Below are 23,675 nucleotides of genomic sequence, written 5' to 3' on the forward strand. Positions count from 1 at the left end.
ATCTAAAATTATATCCCCCCCCTCTATTTACATGAAATGGTTTGGTCCATTCGCAACGCCAAAGCGAACGGCGAACGGCTTGCGAGTACAGTGACAATCCCCCCCCTCTATTTACATGAAATGGTTTCGTCCATTCGCAACGACCACAGAACCCCCCCCTCTATTTACATGGAATGGTTTGGTCCATTCGCAACGCCGGCACACGCGATCGTTCGCTGCTCTCTGATTGGTTGAATCGTTTTTTGTACATAGCTCGGTAAGTAATTGTCCGATTAATATGAAACCTTGAAAAGGCACATCCTCGGGTCCCCAGCAATATACCTGGCAAGTGAAAAGTATATCGGACCCGTGGTTGTCGAGAAACAGCGGTCACAGACAGACAAACGTACAAACGTACAAACGTACAGAGATTACTGGAATTATAGATAGAGATATATATATACACTACCGGTCAAAAGTTTTAGAACACCTCAATTCCTCCAGTTTTTATTGAAATTTACACAGTTTAATGTCTCAATGTACTCTGAAATTAAGCATAGAACAAATAAACAATTGGAGATAAAAAAAGAAATCATAGAATCATTTTGGTTAACAAAATAAAATTTAAATTTTTGACTCGGCAAAGTAGCCACCTTTTGCACATATAACCGCCGAACACACTCATGGCATTCTTTCTACAATGGAAATCAAATGTTGTTCGGGAAATTCTTCCCAACACTGTTGCAGAAGTTCCCACAAATGTGTTGAACTTGTAAGTTGCTTTGCTTTCACCCTTCTGTCCAGTTCATCCAAAACCAGCTCGATGGGGTTTAAGTCTGGAGACTGTGCTGGCCATTCCATGATTTGAAGCCTACCGTCTTGTTCTTTTGCTTGAAGGTTGTAATGAAATTGTGTCTAAGTTGAACCCAGGTGCTATGCTGCCTCTGACCACTGAGGGGCTCCCATAAGAACTCGGACAGACAGCGCTCCGATCATTCCTGAGACATTTATTCTGTGTGGTGTAGTGCACACTCAGATGGTGCGTATTACTAGATGTTCCAGGCTTGCTTGTACTAATTCCAAATCCATCATTACTTCTATGATTACTGTATACTGATATGATGCTTCTTGATTTCTTGCAGGTTTTGCTAGAGATCGATTCTGAATGAAACTCACTATTGGGACAATGTTGTAGGTCTGATTCTTACAACAAAGGTAGTTTTGACATAGCCTGGAGGTGTGTTTAGGGTCATTATCTTGCTGTAGGATGAACCCCTCACCAACTAGGCATATACCAGAGGGTATTGGATGGCGCTGCAAAATGCTGTGGTAGCCCTTTTGGTTCAGGGTGCCAGTTACTCTGTGCAAGTCGCCGACTCAGGATCCAGAAAAAGAGCCCCAGACCATCACGCTTCCTCCTCCATGTTTGAAAGTTGGTGTCACACACTGAGGAACCATCCTTTTGCCTACTCGACAGCATACAAAAACCCTGCATGATGAACCAAATATTTCAAATTTTGATTCATCGGTCCATAAGACCTTCCTCCAGTCTTCAGTAGTCCACTGGCGGTGCTTCATGGCCCAGGAAAGCCTCTTTTTCTTACTTTGCCATCTTGGCAATGGCTTTCTTACTGCCACTCGACCTGTCAAACCTACAGCTCGAAGTCTTCTCTTCACAGTTGAAACTGAGACTTGCTTACTTCGACCAGTGGGTTTCTTTTTGTTTTTTTTGTTTTTGTAAACAAGATCGAGGCTCGTGAAAGGGCTAACATTAATCACACAAAAAGTCAACCGACACATAAAACACAAAATAAGGGGAGCGGAACACAAGATGGGGAAGGACAGAAACACAACATTTGAGAGCAAGGACATCGAGAGAAATGTGGGAGGGAGAGGGCTTGGGGGGAGGAGGGAGAGGTATAAAACATATCAACACTGCAAGGACTTCCAGGAAAGAAGTTGGAATTTCAAAAAAAGTGCATCTGGGGTGAATTAGCGGGGGTAGAAAAGATCAAGGTTTTGGATGGGGGAAGATAAGAGATGGTGGTGAACAGCTGTTTTAAAGACCTGGAGGGAGGAGTGGGATTGAAGGGAGTGGGGGAGTTTGTTCCAGAGGCGGGAGAAAAGGGGAATGAAAGAGTGAATGTGAGCAGAGAGCCTAGATTTTGGCAGTTTAACCATAAGAGGGTTGCTGGCAGATCTTGTGTGACCTGCAGGAATATTAGGGGGACAGAGCACAGAGAGAGCTGGGGAAGCAAGGCCGGAGAGGAGTCAGTAGAAGACAGAAAGACCACCAACCTGCCTGCGGTGAGTGAGTGAAAGGCCCTCGGAGAAAGCTTCATCGCAGGAGATTCCAATGATTCTGAAAGCTTTGGTTTCAACAGCGTGAAGCCGAGCGAGGTGTGAGGCAGGATCACCAGCCCAGAGGGGGGAACAGTATTCCATTGAGCTGCGAATGAAAGCCTTGTATGTGGTGAGGAGCTCAGGTGTGTTAAGGAAGGACTTCGCACGACGGAGGATGCCCAGTCGGCGACTGGCTTTGGAGGCCAGCTTGGAAATGTGGTTATCCCAAGAAAGATCATGGCAGATAGTGAGACCCAAAAGCTTGAGCAACAGAACTTCTTGGAGAGGATTGTTGAGAAAGTAGATGGGAGGGTTTTCCAGTCGGTCTTTTCGGAGAGACATAGTAAGAGTGTGGGATTTGTCAGGATTGAAAGACATGTTCCACTTGTTTGACCAGTCTGTGATTTTGTCCAGGTCTGCAGAGAGTGAGGAGGCTGCAGACTGCCGATCTGAAGGATGAGGAATGGAGCGGCAGATAATGGAGTCATCAGCAAAGAGCTAGAGAGGATTTTCGAGAGAGTCAGAGAGATCATTGATGAAGACCAGAAATAGCACAGGGCCCAGAACACGACCTTGGGGAACTCCAGCCAGAACAGGAAGGGGGAGATGAGATAAATCCTTTCAGGGCCACACATTGCCTATGACCAGAGAGGAAGTCCACAAGCCATGAGTGGAGATTTCCATGGATACCATAGGAGGAGAGTTTGGTGAGCAGAGCTGGGTGCCAGACCGTATCGAAGGCACGTGATATGTCAAGGGAGACAGCTCTGATTTCCTGTTTGGCATTGAGGACCTCCATCCATTGTTGAGACAGCAGAAGCAGCATGTCCAGAGTAGAATGGCCTGGTCTGAATCCAAATTGATGATCACAGATCAAGCCATCGCCATTGGAGAAGAGGAAGGATTTGATATCCAAAGCAATGATGGATTCCATGACTTTGCTGATAATTGGGAGCAGGCTGATTGGTCTGTAGTTGCAAGGATCTGTTTTTGCACCTTTTCTGTGTAAAGCGGTAATGTTTGCTGATTTCCAAGATGCTGGCAGATGACTTTGAGCAAAAGAGAGGGTGAAAAGAACAGAGAGAGGGTGAGATAGAGTGGCAGAGCAGGATTTTAGGACCCGTGGGCTGATGCCGTCTGGTCCAGTTGCAGAATCAGAGTCGAGGTTTGACAAAACCTTCTCCACCTTGTCAGGAGAGAAGGACACAGAGAGAAGCACAATCAGTGTTAAGCTGTGCTTGAAGCTGTTGGCCTGTGAGCCGCCTATCACGCAAGCTGTTTCCTCTCAGAAACTTGTCTACTGATTCTGTTGTGGCTTTGGGTCTGCCAGACCTCTTTCTATCAGAGTTTCCTCCAGTTTCCAATATACTACTTCCTGCAGTGCAATATTGTTCAAATAATGCTTCAGAGGGTGTAATAACAGTCTGTTCCAATACTGCTTTTATACAGACAGGGGTTTGTAATCAAGTAATCAGCAGAGGTTGGGACACCTGTAGGAATTGTTTGCATCAACTTGCAAGGCTGAATTTACACACATTGCTGCAGAACAGCTGTAAGTTGTTAACCCATTACTTGCTCCCTGAAGAAGGCCTTTTTTTTTTTACAATGTAACTGTGCAATTTACATTATTTTGCCGTTTTTGCTAGCCTAAACTTTTTTTTAACCTCGAGCAGTTTACTGCTTACCTTTGTACCATTTCAGGTTATTCACTGGACTTGAATTGCTTAAATTTCAATAAAACAGGAAAAATTTCAATAAAAACTGGAAAAATTGAGGTGTTCTAAACCTTTTGACCGGTAGTATATATATATATATATATATATATATATATATATATATATATATATATATATATATATATATACAGGGTGGGTGGAAAGTCGCTACCTATTTTAAAGTACTTATAAATTATGTTTAAAATGCGAGTGTATTACTATATATTATTGTGCTGTGTTCTTTAACGTTGTACAATTTTGTACGTTGTTTTCTCTGTCCATCCTGCATAGCCTGTTGTTGACCCTCTCTGTCCATCCTGCATAGCCTGTTGTTGACCCTCTCTGTCCATCCTGCATAGCATGTTGTTGAGCCTGTTTTCTCTGTCCATCCTGCATAGCCTGTTGTTGAGCCTGTTTTCTCTGTCCATCCTGCATAGCCTGTTGGTGTGGTATGACCTCGGATAAGGTTGTGGGCCCATTCCTTCTGCGCAACACCATGAATGCTGAGCGGTACCTGACTATGTTGCGAGACGAGGTCTGGCTGGTTGTCAGCACATGGGAGAATATCGACGATCTGATATTTATGCAAGATGGCGCCCCTCCGCATTTTTCTCATGTCGTTTGTGACTGGCTGGATGTCAACTTCCCAGGGCGTTGGATGGGTCGTCGTGGTCCAAATGAATGGCCAGCCAGGAGCCCCGACTTGACACCGTGCGACTTCTTTCTTTGGGGGGTGGGCAAAGGAAGAAGTGTACCGCACCAAACCGAGGACATTGGAAGAACTGGAGGACCGTATTCGGGAAGTCATGTCTTCCATCCCGCCGGAGTTCCTACTGAAGTCAGTGGACGCCATTCCTGGGCGGCTCCAGAAGCTGGTGGCAAGAGTTGGAGCCCACATTGAATTCTAGAGAAAACTTAACCTTTGTGCCTACCTTTTCAAATTACTTTTTTTCTAAATAAATTGATAATGTTCGACTTTTTTTACCAATCTAAAATAGGGATCGACTTTCCACCTACACTGTATATGAACTGTAAATATATATCTATATATATTAATGAACAGGATTAAATAATTAAATTCATATATGTGGGAAAATTGCATGCCCAGACCAGTAATCGAACCAAGGTCCTCTGTAAAACCGTACCAGTGCTTTGCCATCTGAGCTATCTGCATGACCCTGACTGAGCATGCAATTTTCCCACAGATATGATTGCCACTCTCTTTCCGTCAATGCTTCCGGGGCACTCGCTGCCAACCATGGGAGCACCAGCGGCCTAAACATGAGATGTCTTCCTCCAATGGGCGGACAAATCCATTTCCTTTGTTATAAACACCAGCCTTGGTGTTTATGTGGCTGAAGGGGGACAGACATTTGTAGAACACACACAAACTGACATTGTGTTTTATATAGGTAGGTACCCAGGTAAGTGTAGAGCCATAGAAGATGAGCACGTATTCCAAATTCAGGTTGCTGTTTGGAGTCTCCCACTGTAGAAATAGTTCAGTGTTGTTTATTGACGTGTTGAATCCTACAGGGACAGCAGGTTTCACTGCAAATGCAAACAATCAGTTCCTTGAATCAGCCACATACATACCAAGGCTGAAGCCTTAGGGTTCAAACAAGAATAGGCCTTTGCTGGGTCCACACGTTCATATTATCCAGAGCTTCAGCAAAACGTGGTGTTATTCATTTATTCTGATGTAGAACTTGGCTCCTGGTCACATTTTTTCTGGGGTGGAGCTATGGTGATGATGCAATGTCACCCATAAGTGAAGCCAGGAATTTAGGATGTTTCGGTGAAGACCCATAGGTGAAGCCTGTCATTTTTTAAAAGATACTGGAGGAACATTAATGCTCATCAGCAAATGTTAGCAGATGGGATAGGAGGCTTAATGTCCCTTCCAAAGGATGTTCAAACCCAGACTAGACAGTTCAAAGGAGAGCGCATTACCTGTGAGCCAATCAGTATACTTCTCCTACCCATCCCCCCCCCCCCATCCCACGGCTCCTCCCCTCTAGCCCTCTCCCTCCCACAGATCTCCCGATGTCCCTGCGCTCAAATGTTGTGTTTGTGTGCTTCTCGCTCTCTCCCCATCTTGTCAACCGCTCCCCTTATTATATGTTTTATGTGTCGTTTTTTTTTTTGTGATTTATGTTAGCTCTTTCATGAGCCTCGATCTTGTATCCCCAAAAAATTTTAAAAAATTAATGAAAAAAAGTGTGATTATGTTAAAATTAAAAAGTAAGTGTTAAGGTGTGTTGTGATGCACATTGATCTTTATAGATCCGAATAATGTTGATTGTTTGTTCTCACCGTAGTTTTCAATTTCTATTATGAGAGACTTTGGGTTTATTTTCATCGTAGAACTTGAGCCATTGATGAAGATCAGGTATCTCGCCTTAGTGTTACACGGGAAGGTGCAGGTCTGATGGGTCTTGTCTTGTGAGCTGTACTCTGTACATCCTCCGCCCGCCCCGTTACTTGGTTTCATCCTGGTTTGCCAGGGAGGGATAGTATTGGCTTATTAAGGTTGTTTGTATTTGATATGTTTACTTTTCTCAGACCATGGTTTGTCATAAATGGAAATTTTCCAATCTGAAGATAAATAATCCTCTTGTCCTATTATTGAGGTAAGAGGCCAACAGTTTATTACGCATGTCTGGGGTGTGGTTGGGAAAAGGGGTGCAGACATGGTGCACTTAAAACATTGCAGCCATTTTCACGTCACCTTTTCGATTCTCGAAGAGATGACCGAATAAAACGGGCTATGATGTTTGTCTGTCCGGTCGTCTGTTAACTTTTTGCTCTTTTTGCTACTCCTCCATTATCACCCAGCTGATTGCTCTGAAACACGTATTCTGAAAGACTAAGATCAAAATTCTGCTCTGTCAGAGGGTTCTCTTGAGAGCTTGACAGGCAGAGCGTGTGTACATGGCAGTGACGTCATTACGTGCGCTCATTGAAAGCTGGAGAACTGAACATATATTTGGATTGGTTTGCTCCCGGCTGCATCCAGGGGATTCCATATAATGAGTGGATACCAGAGATAATGTGCCATGTGGCAGATGGTACTTATCGCTCCCATTAAGGTACAGCATAGCTGGATGGGATACCTTAATGGCGGTTCACCACTGATGGTATGAAATCGCATAGTAACTGATATATATATATATATATATATATATATATATTTTAGTACAAGGGGCTGGTTGTTATAATTTTTTTTCTTTGTGTAGCCCCCACCTTGAGTGGCCTTGTAGGCTTTGTGGTGGGCAAAATCCCATAAAAAACGCAAAAAAAAAACTTTACACATGAATACAAAGAAGTATCGCTCAGTCTTCGATTTTTGATCATGGGGGCACCCAAGGGGGGTTAACACACAAACTTCGGAAACCTACTCGTCCCTTATTCACCTACCAATTACTCTGAAATCCGATACAGCCATTCTACTCAATGATCTGCAGGAACACACAGTCTTAGATTTTTCGATTTCAGATCAGGGGGGTTTCCCAGGGGGTGGCCATGGGGGTTCCCCCAAAACAATCTCAAGAGATAATCGTCCGCCCACTCGGACCTATTTTTTATACATGTAATAAACAAATGCCCCAAAGCAAATTGCTCCGAGTTGCTGGCAATTATATAAACTTAGCTTGATTATATGCACAACATAACAATGCAACACATAGGTTAACTCCTTGCTCAATAAGAAAATCCATGTTTCGAGTAAATGACCAAAATAATACCAGTAATACAGACGGTATGTCGTGTTTCTTGGAGCTTTAGGCCCAGGCTGCCAATGGCAGGTCATTTTCTCCAGGTTTAAACACACACATGAGAGGTTTGTTACTGCGGTACTTTCTGAAACTGCAGACAGACAAAAACAGACGAATTGGCAGACATTTTCATTGTACAGATGCATGGACACAGGACAATGTTGAAAGCTTTGATTACGTATGGGACAACATCCAAGAGCAAGTCAGAACACGTTTTGTATTCCCAGCACGTTATAATGAGTTATCTTTCCATGAAAAGACGAAATAATCATTGTGAAAAATCCCCGGGCACCGTATCAACCGGAACGATGCAGTTATTCTATCCCAGGAAGTGTTACGTACATGTTGAAATCCTGGATACCGGCTCACTCCATCTCGAACATTCCATTTCCGTTTGAAAGGTGCACATGTAAAGTCGTAGGGATTGAAGAGGTTTCACAGCAAGTTTTTGGTAAGTGTTGTGAGCATTGATTGTCCTGTATTTCCACTGGAAAAGGAAAATAAGGTTTATGGGATGGGATGGGAGTAGAGAGGGAATATCAATAGACGATGAATATACAATTTTTTTCCGGGAATTGTGGTGAGTTACATTGATCTGCAAAATTTCAGCCTTTATCCAACTTAGAAAGTATCAAACTTTTATATTGGTGAATGAGTGGGTCATTGGTTAGAAAAAGCTTTATATATTGGATAAACAAAAATTCCGTAAAACGAATTTGAATGCAACTTTTCAACTTTTCTAACATTCTAATGCAGCTTTTATCATTTTTTTTACATGCCTTCGCCCCCGAAGGTGGCCGGAGGCAATATGTTTTCGGGATGTCCATCCGTCCGTACGGGCTAAACCTCGTTTTTCTCAGCAACCACATGTCCGATTGAGATTAAACTTTCAGGGTAGGAGTGACACCCATGCAGAATGTTTTTATGATAAGTGTGATGTCATAGGTCACGTGGTTTGGCAGCCATATTGGATTTAACCTTAAACCTGACCGACTGGAAAACCCTCCCATCTACTTTCTGAACAATCCTCTCAAATAAGTTCTGTCACTCAAGCTTTTGGGTGTTTGGATTGAAGAGAAGAGGGAGGAGAGGGATTGAAGAGAGTGTGGGAGTTTGTTCCAGTGGCTGGAGAAAAGAGGAATGAAAGAGTGAAGGTGAGCAGAGAGTCTTGATTTTGGCAGTTTCACCAAAAGAGGGTTGCTGGCAGATCTTGTGCGACCTGTAGGAATATTTGGGGGACAGAGCACAGATAGAGCAGGGGGAGCAAGGCCGGAGAGGGGTCGGTAGAAGACAGAAAGACCACCAACCTGCCTGCAGTGAGAGAGAGAGAGAGAGAGAGAGAGAGAGAGAGAGAGAGAGAGAGAGAGAGAGAGAGAGAGAGAGAGAGAAAGGCCCTCACAATCAGCTTCATCACGGGAGATTCCAATGATTCTGAAAGCTTTGGTTTCAACCGCGCAAAGCCGAGCTAGGTGTGAGGCAGGAGCACCAGCCCAGAGGGGAGAGCAGTATTCCATTGAGCAGTATTTCATTCCTGAAATTCCTCGTAGTGTCAATTTGTTTTATACCGTGTACCTCCCTGCCCCTCTCCCCCATCCCCCAAGCCCTCTCCCTCCCACAGATCTCCCGATGTCCGTGTTCTCTACTGTTGTGCTTGTGTGCTTCCCTCTCTCTCCACATCTGGTCTCCCACTCCCTTTATTATATGTTTTATGTGTCCATTTATGTTTTTTGTGTTTAACCCTTTGAGTATGGATGACGTCCAGTGCCGCAACCCATGAAAAAGTTTTGTGTACGGATGCCGTTACTACACGTCATCGACTATCTATCTATAATTCCAGTAATCTCTGTGTGTATGTTTGTATGTATGTATGTATGTATGTATGTATGTATGTATGTATGTTTGTCTGTGACCGCTGTTTCTCGACAACTACCGGTCCGATATACTTGAAACTTGCCAGGTATATTGCTGGGGACCCGAGGATGTGCCTTTTCAAGGTTTCATATTAATCGGAGAAGTAGTTACCGAGCTATGTCCAAAAAACGATTCAACCAATCAGAGAGCAGTGAGCTATCACGTGTGCCGAACGTGGCGAACAGACTCTGCCTCGGACGGCACATTTGAGAGCGTATTCATTTATTTCACGTTGGCAAACTATGTTGCCGTTAAACTATGTTGTAAAACTAATTAAAACTAATTTGCGACATATTAATCGGAGAAGTAGTTACTGAGCTATGTCCAAAAAACGATTCAACCAATCAGAGAGCAGCGAGCTATCACGTGTGCCGAACGTGGCGAACAGACTCTGCCTCGGACGGCACATTTGAGAGCGTATTCATTTATTTCACGTTGGCAAACTATGTTGCCGTTAAACTATGTTTTAAAACTAATTACGTGCACGCTATGGCGATTTCTTTACCAAACTCCGCAAGCCGTTCGCTGGACCAAACCATTTCATGTAAATAGAGGGGGGGGGGGGGGGATTGTCACCGTACTCGCAAGCCGTTCGCTTTGGACCAAACCATTTCATGTAAATAGAGGGGGGGGGGGATTGTCACCGTACTCGCAAGCCGTTCGCTTTGGACCAAACCATTTCATGTAAATAGAGGGGGGGGGGGGGGGATTGTCACCGTACTCGCAAGCCGTTCGCTTTGGACCAAACCATTTCATGTAAATAGAGGGGGGGGATTGTCACCGTACTCGCAAGCCGTTCGCTTTGGACCAAACCATTTCATGTAAATAGAGGGGGGGGATATAATTTTAGATATATATATAGTACGGGCATGCCCTAGTACGTATAAATAGATCATCAGTACGTGGTTGCGTTCCCGTAATGCCAAATTAATCCTGTACCGGGGGTATTTTTTATCGAAAAAAAATCCCGTACACAAAGGGTTAATGTTAGCTCTTGCACGAGCCTCGATCTTGTATACCAAAACAAAAACCTTTAAAAAATAGTCTCCCAAACCACCGAATTGATTGACTCGAAACTTTACATGTGTCAATGACTAGGCATGGCGATGAAAAGATGATCACAAAATCATCATTGGTCACATGGTGTGGCAGCCATATTGGATTGAAGGATAATATAAAGTAATTATATCTCTGAAAACTCTTACCTTATCGATGCGAAATTTTACAAATATCATCTAACATCATTGTTGCATATAGTTTGAAAATGATGATGTCGTTGGTCACGTGGTTTGGCAGCCATCTTGGATAGAAAAACGAACCTTATCCGATCAACATGAAACTTCACAAACGTGATCCCTTACACATACATATGCAGAGTGTACATTTTTAAGGTCATATGTCACGTGGTATGGCAGCCACATTAGTTTGAAAGCTGATATTTTAAAAATTCCCTTCTCTGAAACCGCTTCACTGATCGATGTGAAATCTGTCATGGCTGGTGAAAATGTGATACTTGAAAACAGCTGAAGCGATTTAAATCAAACTTGTTTATTTTTAGGACAGTGAACGAGGGCATCTAACTATTGTGGGACTATGCGGAGGCATATTGGTGACACAGTCACGTTGCTCTAGTTTATTTTTATTTTTTACTAAATGAGACATTTTTGTTATTTGAGTGCACCTTACAATCGAAAATATATTCGAGAGATTTGAGAGAAACATATGCTGAGTCTCTCAGGAAGAGAGATGTGTGTGGGATGAATAGGAGAAGACACGTCATCACCCACATAATCAGAAAAAAACAGAGGGATTAATCACCAGTGCCATTGATTTTGTTTCAATTGATTTTTCTTTTCTGACATTTTTATATACGGGTTTCTCAATTGGACTTTGTGTGAACTTCAAATAAAGTTATGCTTGTATTCAGAAGTAGTGTTATTCACTTTGTCTGATTAAAAGGTACATTAAATTGTATTACAATTTCTTTTCTGAGGTTAAAGTACCGTTTGCACAGGTAAATGTGTCCTCCTCCCCCTCTCCTCCCCCTCTCCTCACCCTTCCCTCTAAATTAAACCGCATAATCCACAATTAACAAAAAGCCTGTCTGCCACACATACCATCGTTCCCACTAATGAAACCCAACCAGAAGGCACAGAGCAATTGGCAGAAAAAAATCTACCATATGTAGTGTGGCGAGTGCTACCCCGATCTCCTGTGGACGAACATCCAACCTTAGCATCACCTGCGATCTGGACGGCTACAGCCAGGCCACTCTTGTCAAAAGACAGGGATTTCTCCGGTCATGATTGATCAAACATCAAATGGAGCCGCCGATCCAGATTTCGAGCTTATTTGCTGTCGTCAAAAATGTTCAGCCTTAGTAAACATCAATACCGTGTAAACATCAAACCAATGAGGAACAAAATTGTCATTAAATGAAATCATTGACACTAGGTTCTTAAACGAAAATTCCTTTTCCTTCCTGTGTTTGAACAGTCAAAACGACTGCAAAATGGTTAGAGGTAGGAAAAATTTTCAGCCTTAGTTGTGGTCCTGAGCAGAGTACTTGTGGTCCTTCCTCGTGGCCCTGAGCAGAGTACCTGTGGTCCTTCCTTGTGGTCCTGAGCAGAGCACTTGAGGTCCTGAGCAGAGTACTTGCAGTCCTTCCTTGTGGTCCTGAGCAGAGTACTTGTGGTCCTTCCTCGTGGTCCTGAGCAGAGTACCTGTGGTCCTTCCTTGTGGTCCTGAGCAGAGCACTTGAGGTCCTGAGCAGAGTACTTGCGGTCCTTCCTTGTGGTCCTGAGCAGAGTACTTGCGGTCCTTCCTTGTGGTCCTGAGGAGTACTTGTGGTCCTTCCTTGTGGCCATGAGTAAAACATACCTGTGCCTGAGCAGAGTTAAAATACCCCGCGGTATCGGCCCTAAAAAGTCCTTTCCCCCGGGGGAAGAAGAGTGTAGTGTGAACGCTCCAAACTTGCAGAGGTAGCGATGGGGAAGAATTGGACATACCTTCGAGATTTTGTAGTGGGACATGACTATATTTGTTTCATGATGACAGTGTGGTGTCCAGTTTGTGGCATGGTTTTGGTGCACCCTTTCCCTCAGGAACTTGACATCGTGCCCAATAGATGGGCTTATCTCCACACCATGTGACTATATTTCTGGCTTTCCTTAACAAGTGCAATATTTTAATCAATAATTTCTCTACCACAAGTGTCGAGCTTTGCGTAGTAGTACGACAGAAGCAATTCAAGATCCCAAATTGTTGGCAAAGACCAGGGAGACAGAAGCGAAAACAAAAATAAAACTCACATGAATCGTCTTATTTCCTTTTTCTATTTTCAGTTTGTGGTAGACACAACCTGTGCAGTTGATCAGATGATCAGGAAGAACGGGATTGATCCAATGTAGTAACACACGAAATGGTGACTTGGTTTTCTCAATGCGCAGCTCAATTGGGGGAGGCAGTCCTGCAGGCAAAGTATAAATACAAATAAGCAATGATTCTCTCGAACATTGAAGCAATAGTCTTCTCGTTGTTGTTGTGCCGTGCCAAAGATTTACTCATCTGGAATATACTATGGAACGTTTTATGTCCATGATTGATGGTCATTTTTACAGGATGTCCTCTTCAAGGACCGTGTGCTTCGTAATCCAGACCTCTCCACATTATCCCACCCACACTCGGTAAATTATGTTTCTGTGGTTACTACAACAGAATGGTGCTTATAAATAAAGTTGACCATTAAATATCAAGCAAAACTATTTCTACATACATCATATGATCTTGTGCGATGTCATGGCAACACATTATGTCATTGGTGATTATCCTATCAATGGCGTCAACATTGTCAAAACTACATGCGATGGTTACGGCATTTTCAATTAATGCTGGAAAATCGAATTTGAAATTTTTTTATCGACCTTTTTCCATTTTGCACCGAGCAGAAGCGAATAGGAAAGCTGGAACTCGCTAAAATTGGTCCCAGCTTTCTTTTGCACACAGTTTTATGATGCCAGACATCGCTGTTTTAGATTCAAATTTTCTTTTTTGTTTGTTTATTGTTGTAGTTTGTGATTCCATATCAGCAAGAAGTGGTTTTCACTCAAACCTCATGAGCTTTGTTTTTATAAAGGAAGCATCGTTAAACCACAGAACTTAAAACCATTATCAACTGAAGTCTTGATCCTAGCAACCACTTCCTTTTCACAGAAATCCTTAGTTGCAGCTACAGGAAACAACAGCAATTCAATCAAGATAATCTGAAGTCATGTCGCCAAAGTGTGATGCAGAATGCTCAGATGGGTCAGGGGTCGTCACAAAGTGAAAAAAAAACTATCGGTAAATTTGTCAGGAGCAGTTAACAATTTGGCATCCAGAGGAAGTTCTCACCTTCTGTGTCTCCCATTGATAATATTCATATGTTGTTATTGCTCGAGAGTCATCTTATCACGTTTTCGAACAGGGTTTTTGAACGAGGTTTTCCGCTCATTTATACTTGCCTACAGGTCATAATTATAAACCAATCTTCACGAAACTTCACCAAATGGTAGTGTTCGTAGTTAGACAAAATCCTTTATATTTTTGAGGTCAAAAGGTCAAAAGGTCAACGAAGGCCAAAGGTCAACCTTTTTTTTTTTGGATCCTCCATTTTCATCCGATTGACTTGAAATTTGAAGAGGATTTTCATGTCGGCTAACTGAATTCAACCACCAACGTTCTTTGAGATCGGCATAGGCCAAAGGTCAACAACAATTTCAGATTTCGAAAATCCTCAATTTTCATCCGATTGACTTTGAATTTGAATGGCATTTTCATATCAGCGAACTGAATTCAACCACCAACTATTTTTGAGATCAACATATGCCAAAACGTCAACATAGGCCAAAGGTCAACCACTTTTTTCTGATTTCTAAAATCCTCAATTTTCATCCAATTGACTTGGAATTTGAATGGGATTTGCATATCAGCGAACTGAATTCAACCACCAACTATTTTTGAGGTCAACATTGGCCAAAAGGTCAACATAGGCCAAATTTCTAAAATTGTCAATTTTCATTTTCATCAGATTAACTTAAACTTTCAAGACGATTTGCAGATCAGGTCACTGAATTCAACAACTAATTATTTTTGAGGTTAAAAGGATGCTCTACTGAGTGCAATTCTACTTTGTTCTGTTTTGCCAAGTGTTGCTCTATGAGTGATTTTTCATTTGTTTGTTTGTTTGTCTGTCCGCTCACTTATACTTACCTACAGGTCACAATTTTAAACTGATCTTCACGAAACTTCACCAAATGTTAGACTTCGTGGTCAGACCAAATCCTATATATTTTTGAGGCCAAAAGGTCAACATAGGCCAAAGGTAAACCACTTTTCCTCAAATTTCTAAAATCCTCAATTTTCAACCGATTAACTTGAAATTTGAATAGGATTTGCATATCAGCTAACTGAATTCAACCACCAACTATTTGTGAAATCAACATAGGCCAAAAGGTCAACAACCCTTTTTATATTTCTAAAATCCTCAATTTGCATTCAATTGACTTGAAATTTGAATATAATTTTCATATCAGTCAAATGAATTCAACCACCATCTATTTTTGAGGTCAACATAGGCTTAAAGGTCAACATAGGCCTAAGGTCAACCACTTTATTCAAATTTCTAAAATCCTCACTTCATCCAATTGACTTGAAATTTCAATAGGATTTTCATGTCAGCTAACTGAATTCAACCACCGACAATTTTTGAGATCAACATAGGTTACAAGGTCAACATAGGCCAAAGGTCAACCACCTTTCTTCGAATTTCAAAAAATCTCAATTTTCATCCAGTTGACTTGAAATTTGAATAGGATTTACATATCAGCTTACTGAAACCAACCACTAACTATTTTTGAGGTCAACATAGGCCAAAAGGTCAAGATAGGCCAAATTTCTAAAATTGTCAATTTTCATCCGATTAACTTAAAATTTGTAGACTATTTGCATATCAGGTCACTGAATTGAACCACCAATTATTTTTGAGGCCAAAGGATGCTCGACTGAGTTGCATTCTACTTTGTTCTCCTCTTTTTCCAAATGTCACTCTATTAGTGATTTTTCATTTGGCTGTCCATCTGTCTGTTTGTTTGTTTGTCCACACAGAACGTGAGTATGCTTTTCTCTGCAAACGTTGAACCAATTGCCAATAAATTTTCACCAAAGGAGTGCCTCCTTTTGTAGAATTGTTAATGGTAATTATGACGTCATGCATCACGTGGTACTGGCGCCTTCTTGGAAAAGTTGAAAAATTTTGCACCTCTGTATCTCCAAAACCACTCCAACAACAACAACACAACAGGCATTTTAAGGCCATTTTCCCTGCTAGGGCGGGGGTTAGCCCTCCAAAAAAAAAACCACTTCATGAAAAAATTTAAGCATGGTGAATTGTCAAGTACTCCCCATGAGGAACAACATATATTCATGATGATATCATCTTTGCCTTCATTATGACGTCATAATTAGACAAGTAGAATGCTTGAGCCGATCAGTTTGAAATTTCTTGAGCATGATCTACGCAAAAATTGTATGGGAGAATTAAATTGATGACGTCATCGGTCACGTGGTTCAATAGCCATATTGGATTGAACATAAATCTATGTCATCAATGAACCACAGAAACAGAGCAGCTAATAAACACCACACAAAATACACCACACAAATACGTCATGGCAAGGGTCTGCAATCTCATCTTCGTGTTATTATGACAGTTTGACAGTGTCATTATGAGTTCATAGTGTAAACTGTTTACCCTCATTCGGTTGTGAGCTGTTGGAAGGAAGAACTTGTACACAGGAAGACAGCAAGATCATATCGAGGGAGAGGAGGGAGAAGACAGCAAGTGCGAAAAACTCAAGAAGAGACACCGTCTGCATCGTTTTACCATCTAGGAGCAACCTGTGGATAGGGAAACAGGTACATAGCAGGTACATTAGGCAGGTGAATACAATAAAATATTTTGTTTTAGTGTTATCTGGTATGTGCTGCAGAATAGCTCGGTGGGAGCGTTCTCTGGGATGCAATGTGGGCGGTGGAATCAATTCATATATAGAGCGCCATCAGAGAAGTTCAATGTTGGAGCACACTATCACTTGGTGGGGAGGATAAGTCGGCCATATTGTTTCCAGTGTGGACACAAATGGTCCAGCGGGATCATTTTTGCGAGAATAGACCTATGTGCTTGTACTCTTGGCAAATTCCAAAATTCCTTCATCTGTTGAGCATTTTGTTCACTCTTTTGCCTCACTAGAATATTTTATGGTCCATAAAAGCTCTGCTCATTTCAGACCAGATGAGACATAGCTCCCGAACCTTCTCATCAGTATCAAGCACATTTCTATTCAATCAGAAACAGTTGCTATGGTGATATTTGCAGAATTTGATTAAATCATGCTACTGAAATGCATAATTAATTTCGTTTCGTTCTTCCACCATGCTCCTGTTAACAGGATGTCCATGCGGAGAGCATTTTAAAGATATTCACTCCTTGTTATTATTGGTGGTCCATGCCCGACCTGGACCCATCCTGGCCCATCTTACCACTGGGTCGACCAACGCCAGGTGCATTCCTGCCCTGTGAGTCAGATGCGCCTGTGACCAGGAATTGTGGGAAAGAAGGTGAGGGTGGAGTGGGGATCCCTGGATGAGGGCACTCACTGCTTGCAATACTATCTGTGCTCGTGCACTAGTTCTGCTTCGTATGTTACAAGAGCATCAAGAAGCAAGACACGAATGGGAAGATGTCCTGTCCGATTGGGCATAAGTGTCCCTTATAGTGTCAAACATGCTCTGGGAATTCATGAGGGGCGAGATAATCACCATTCTGGCAATAAAGAAGGAAATGGGGCAGAGAGGGAAGCTGTGGCTCTGGACTCCATTAGCGAGGACTTACTCAACCCCATCCTATCCTCCTATTTCTTTCAGTTCACTGTGTTTCCACTGTCTGTCTCTGTCTCTGTCTCTGTCTCTGTCTCTCTGTCTCTGTCTCTGTCTCTCTCTCTCTCTCTCTCTCTCTCTCTCTCTCTCTCTCTCTCTCTCTCCTCTTTTCTTGTTAGCTAATCCCCTGCATAGCAGGATACGGGGTTTTGTAATCACATCTGTGTGTGTGTGTGTGTGTGTGTGTGTGTGTGTGTGTGTGTGTGTGTGTGTGTGTGTGTGTATGTGTGTGTATGTCTGTGTGTCTGTCTGGGCTATAACCTTCTTTTTTTTTTTTAGCATTTTAGCTATTGTCATCAATTTTTCACCAAACATTTATTATGATAATACGGAGAAGGCAAATTAATAATTTTACCAAACGGTCAAACTCCATAAAATCAGCGTCACGTGAAATCATCAATATTCATCCAATTGATCTGAAATTTAAATTTACCATTTGAGGTTTGCCATAATATTTTTAACAGACCTTTATTATGTTAATATGGAGAAGGCAAATTAATAATTTTACCAAAAGGTCAAACTCCATAAAATAAGCGTCACGTGAAATCATCAATATTCATCCAATTGTTCTGAAATTTAAATTTACCATTTGAGGTTTGCCATAATATTTTCAACAGACCTTTATTATGTAAATATGGAGAAGGCAAATTAATAATTTTACCAAAAGGTCAAACTCCATAAAATACACGTCACGTGAAATCATCAATATTCATCCAATTGTTCTGAAATTTAAATTTACCATTTGAGGTTTGCCATAATATTTTTAACAGACCTTTATTATGTTAATATGGAGAAGGCAAATTAATAATTTTACCAAAAGGTCAAACTCCATAAAATAAGCGTCACGTGAAATCATCAATATTCATCCAATTGTTCTGAAATTTAAATTTACCATTTGAGGTTTGCCATAATATTTTCAACAGACCTTTATTATGTAAATATGGAGAAGGCAAATTAATAATTTTACCAAAAGGTCAAACTCCATAAAATACACGTCACGTGAAATCATCAATATTCATCCAATTGTTCTGAAATTTAAATTTACCATTTGAGTTTTGCCATCACCAAACGTTTATTATGATAATACGGAGAAGGAAAATTCATAATTTTACCAAAAGGTCAAACTCCATAAAATCAGCGGCACATAAAAAAAATCAATATTCATCAAATTTATCTGAAATTAAAATTTACCATTTGAGTTTTGCCATAATATTTTCAACAGACCTTTATTATGTTAATATGGAGAAGGCAAATTAATAATTTTGTAAAAAAGTCAAAAGGTCAAAGGTCAGCATCACATAAAATCATTAATTTTCATCCAATTGACCTGAAATTTAAATTTACCATTTGAGTTTTATCATCATATTTTCAACAAAGCTTTATTATGATAATACAGAGAAGGCAAATTAATAATTTTGCCAAAAGGTTAAAAGGTCAAGGGTCAAGCGTCAAATAATATCATTTCTTTTCATTCAATTGACCTGAAGTTTAAATTTACCATTTGAGTTTTGTCATCAATTTTTCACCAAAGCTTTATTATGATAATGCAGAGGAGACAGATTAATAATTTTGTGAAAAGGTCAAAAGGTCAAAAGGTCAGCGTCACATAAAATCGGCAATTTTCATCCGATTGAACTGAAATTTTAAGAATTTGCATATTGGGTTACATAATTGGTTCACCAATCAAAAGCTAAAGCTGATCTTTTTTTTAGATCGAAAGCTCAAAGGTCAAGGAGGCATAAAATCATAAATTTTTATTTTGTATTTTTTAAAACTGTTTTCGTTATTTTTTGCATATGGAAGAAGAAGAAGATGTCTGAATACAAACGGACGCGGACGGGATTTGCATTTTCACATGCTTTCTAGTTAGCTTTCCAATGCTAGCGTGTCCAAATGTGGTCCCATTGCACCTCTTAGTTACTACATTGCCATGTTACCATCTGTCCCGTCGTTCTTCAATGAGCCTAGATTTTGTGCACAAAAAGTCCAAAGTTTCCACGGACCTACTCTCCTTTATACCCCTTCTCTCGCACCTGTGGAATTCCCTCCTTGTGTTGGTCCTCCAGTGTGATGTCACTGTTCCAGCTCATTATATCCTCCATATACGTCTCAAAATCTTGTCTTGTCTTGCTAAGCTTTGCTGTTTGTTAGTCCAGTGTCTGCCCACTATTTGCTGCAACACTGCAAATACTTGCACAATGAAACTTAAACACAGGAGAAGGCCATTTGGCAGACAAATGTCAACCTGGGATACTTCACGTGCAACGACTCATGTTAGCAGGTGGAGGCTACGGTTGGCATCCTTCCGATAGATGGCACACACATTGATGTCTTATCCTTCATGCCAATCACCAGGGTGGCAGTTGATAGCTGGGATGAGGTTCGATCCCAGGCTCGTCAGTTCAAGGGTGAGTTCCAAGAACATTTTGAACACCACTCTTCGTTTACCCAACTTTGTGACCACGTGACCCACTGACCTTTGCTCTGCATGGCAGTTCACTTGTTGCCCATCGAACCAGCTGAGACCAATATATTTCACAACCACATTTGTCAAATAATTTCCAGCGGTGGTTTAAGAATGGCACCAACTTTCCATTCTGGCCTGTAACCTCAATTGGAAAAATATGGCTTGTCCTGGATTGAACACCGAAACTATAATATTCATTCACAAAAAAGTGTGTATATACTGAAATAGATATAATAAATACAGTATTTTTACCTGCTCCATCAAAGATGGATGGACGTTATGTTTTCACCCTTGTCTGTCTGTCTGTCTGTCGGTTTGTGAACAAGGTATCTCAAAAAGGTGTGGACGGATTCGGCAGAAATTTGGTGGACAGGTTGGGTTTGTGACACACACGAAATGATTCGATTTTGGTGAAGATCCGGATCCGGATCTGGATTTGAGAATTTTTTAAGTGATTCTTCACCATTGAGAGATAGGGCACAAAACGATTTTTTAAAATCAAGATATCTCAAAAAGTTATGGGCGGATTCGGACGAAACTTGGTGGAAAGGTTTGGTGTGCGACAAGGACGAATTGTTTACATTTTGGTGAAGATCCGAATTCGGATTCGGATACGAGAATTTTTTAAATTAATAAGTGATTCTTCACCATTGAGTGATAGGGCCAAAAACGATATATATAGCACGACATTTCAAAAAGTTGTGGACGAGTTATGACAAAAACTGGTAGATGAGTTGGTAGGTGACAAGAAGACGCTGATTCGATTTTGGTTCAGATCGGATCCAGATCTTATATCTGGATCTGGATCGGATCCAGATCCAGGACATCCAGCTTAACACCGTTTATCCAAGACTGTGAGCTCTTTCATGCAACAATGCCCCTGCCCACACACAATCAACAAAGTAATTCGAGTATTATGGGTAAATGTATATCTCAGCACACGATCACCGAATTATACATCTTAAGATCCTGCCTCCCAATACCCACCCCACTTACCTCCAGAATTTATTTTTTTTACATCGGCACCGGAGACATCAAAACTGACCTGATACAGGGTGTTGGAAGCGCACGATCAAACAACCCGTGCAGATAGAATGTGGTTTATGGTCCTTGCAGCGAAGCAGGCAGTAAAAGCACCCTTGGTAACCCAAGCATCCGATCACCGCCTCCTCACCCCTCCTGCACCTCCACCAGCATTTGTGTGGGAGGTTTGGTATGATGACTGGGTTTACCAGAAACGCAAAAAACTGAATTTCCCTCTTTCAAAAATATATAACGGACCAAGGACACAATCAGAGAATGACGTGAGGTTGGGGGAGGGGGTGTTTGGGTTTCTGAGGTTAAATATTCAATGGAGCCTCTGTCCCAGGTTTGTATCATCCAGGTGTCTTTAGGTAATATGAACACAGTCTATTCTCTCCAATAATAAGATCATCGAACAAGAGAGTTACTTTCGTGGGAATAATATGTAATTATTATTATTATTATTTATAAAATGGAGGAATGACAATATGATTATAATTTTGATGAAATGATTATAAATTTGTTATAATATTACAATAATACTGTAAATTGTGTATATTGTCCAACATATGGGGAAACGTGCAAATGTGCATCCATGATCTTGTTACATTTACGCGAAGTGGCTGAGATGCTCGAAAACAAAATCTGTAAAACATCAGCAGATAACCCAAAACTTGGATTTGCGTCTCCATGTAAACGGACTTTGACACAAACTCACGACACATTTTATGGACAAAGGGAAGATTTAGGTGTTTATAGACCAATCATGTATTGTTCATTAAATTTGCCCAGCCTGAGAAACGTGGGTCAAAATTTTATATGAACAAATTACAGACAAAGGTCTGAGAGACGAAGACGACTCTCATAGATCTGTAATAGTGTTTAAAATTTAAATTCCTCAATAATGTTAATCTATCTATAATTCCACTAATCTCTGTGTGTATGTTTGTTTGTATGTTTGTATGTTTGTCTGTGACCGCTGTTTCTCGACAACCACGGGTCCGATATACTTTAAACTTGCCAGGTATATTGCTGGGGACCCGAGGATGTGCCTTTTCAAGGTTTGAAATTAATCGGACAAGTAGTTACCGAGCTATGGCGATTTAGCCGTTCGCCGTTCGCTTTGGCGTTGCGAATGAACCAAACCATTTCATGTAAATAGAGGGGGGGGGGTTCTGTGGTCGTTGCGAATGGACCAAACCATTTGATGTAAATAGAGGGGGGGGGGGGGGATTGTCACCGTACTCGCAAGCCGTTCGCTTTGCCTTTGGCTTTGCGAATGGACCAAACCATTCCATGTAAATAGAGGGGGGGGATATAATTTTAGATATATATATAGTACGGGCATGCCCTAGTATAAATAATTCTGGTAATGAATATACAGTGCTCTCAGAAAGTATTCACACCCCTTGACCTTTTCACATTTTGTTGTTACAGCCTGAATTTAAAATGCTTTAAATTGAGATTTATTTTGTCACTGATTTACACATAATATGTCAAAGTGGATTTTTTTTTCAAAATAATTACAAAATAAATACAGAAATATCTAATCTACATAAGTATTCAACCCCATGAGTCAACCCCTGTACACTGTAGAAGTGCCTTTGGCAGCAATTACAGCTTTGAGTCTTCTTGGGTATGTTTGTGTATCAGCTTTGCACATCTGGAGTTGGGGAGTTTCTCCCATTCTTCCTTGCAGATTTGGAGTGTCATAGCAAATGGGTTGAATACTGTCACGTTCCCGGGGTGAACACCCCTGGGGATGGATAGCCGAGCAAGCTTTACACTCTGAGGCGTTCAAATTCAACGATTGCAGAGTTAATACACGCGGGGGAATGAGGCAGCAAAGGGTTGCAAAGCCCTTACCTTCACGGACCCCACTGGACGTCTTCGAACCTGGATAGTCAACTCAAATCCGACACGGTTTTAAAATGTACAATAAAAACAGGTTTAATAAAAAATATATGCCAGGGAACATGAAATGCACAGTAAACTAAAATTCCTAATCGAGGGACCCCCCTTACAGACTTGTATACAACACAAGGGGAAAAATTAAAATGAAAATAATGTTTAGAGTTTGTGAGGTGCATTTGCCTGCCCTCCGTCTGGCGTCCGTGACCGCCCATGACCGTCTGGGGCTGTCGAAGGTCCCGCATCCCCATGTGGGAACCACATGCCCTGGCGCGAAGCCCGTTCGTGGGGACAGGCCTTGGCATGCAGTTTGTTCCTCTAGCCGCCAAGCACAAAGCGTGCAGGCCGTGCCCGTCCACTTTCCGTGTGTTCCACACAGCACCCAGATGATGCCCAGTTGGCACCGACGAGCCAAAGAAAGGACAAAGTGGTCGCTCGAACCGATGAAAGCCAGGTACCATGAGACAAAATGCCGGGACATGACAGCCCACGATTAAATCCAGATTCCGAAAGAGATGCACACGCGGCCGCTTGTTACAAAAGCCAGGACCCAAGAGAACCGAGAGTATCTGTGAC

The 23,675-nt window shown here is 41.5% G+C and overlaps 1 protein-coding gene across 3 annotated transcripts in view; it reads right to left on the bottom strand.

The window, feature by feature from the left end:
* The window catches only part of LOC137432883 (interleukin-13 receptor subunit alpha-1), a 28,351-nt gene extending 6,945 nt beyond the window's left edge, over window positions 1–21,406 (bottom strand). Inside the window, exons 1-7 of one of the 3 annotated variants that reach the window (XM_068125175.2) lie at window positions 21,211–21,406; window positions 16,515–16,660; window positions 13,036–13,193; window positions 8,156–8,300; window positions 7,784–7,904; window positions 6,354–6,532; window positions 5,458–5,588 (exon numbers count right to left, since the gene is read on the bottom strand). In XM_068125175.2, the coding sequence (XP_067981276.2) occupies window positions 5,458–5,588; window positions 6,354–6,532; window positions 7,784–7,904; window positions 8,156–8,300; window positions 13,036–13,193; window positions 16,515–16,638 (858 nt within the window). In that variant the 5' untranslated portion in view covers window positions 16,639–16,660; window positions 21,211–21,406. The remainder of the gene's footprint in view (window positions 1–5,457; window positions 5,589–6,353; window positions 6,533–7,783; window positions 7,905–8,155; window positions 8,301–13,035; window positions 13,194–16,514; window positions 16,661–21,210) is intronic. The other 2 variants (XM_068125176.2, XM_068125174.2) reach the window with 2 other exon arrangements.
* Between the last annotated feature and the right edge of the window lie 2,269 nt (window positions 21,407–23,675).

The sequence above is a fragment of the Myxine glutinosa genome, chromosome 8 (assembly GCF_964187855.1).
Source record: "Myxine glutinosa chromosome 8, kmMyxGlut1.1, whole genome shotgun sequence".
Lineage (NCBI taxonomy): Eukaryota > Metazoa > Chordata > Myxini > Myxiniformes > Myxinidae > Myxine > Myxine glutinosa.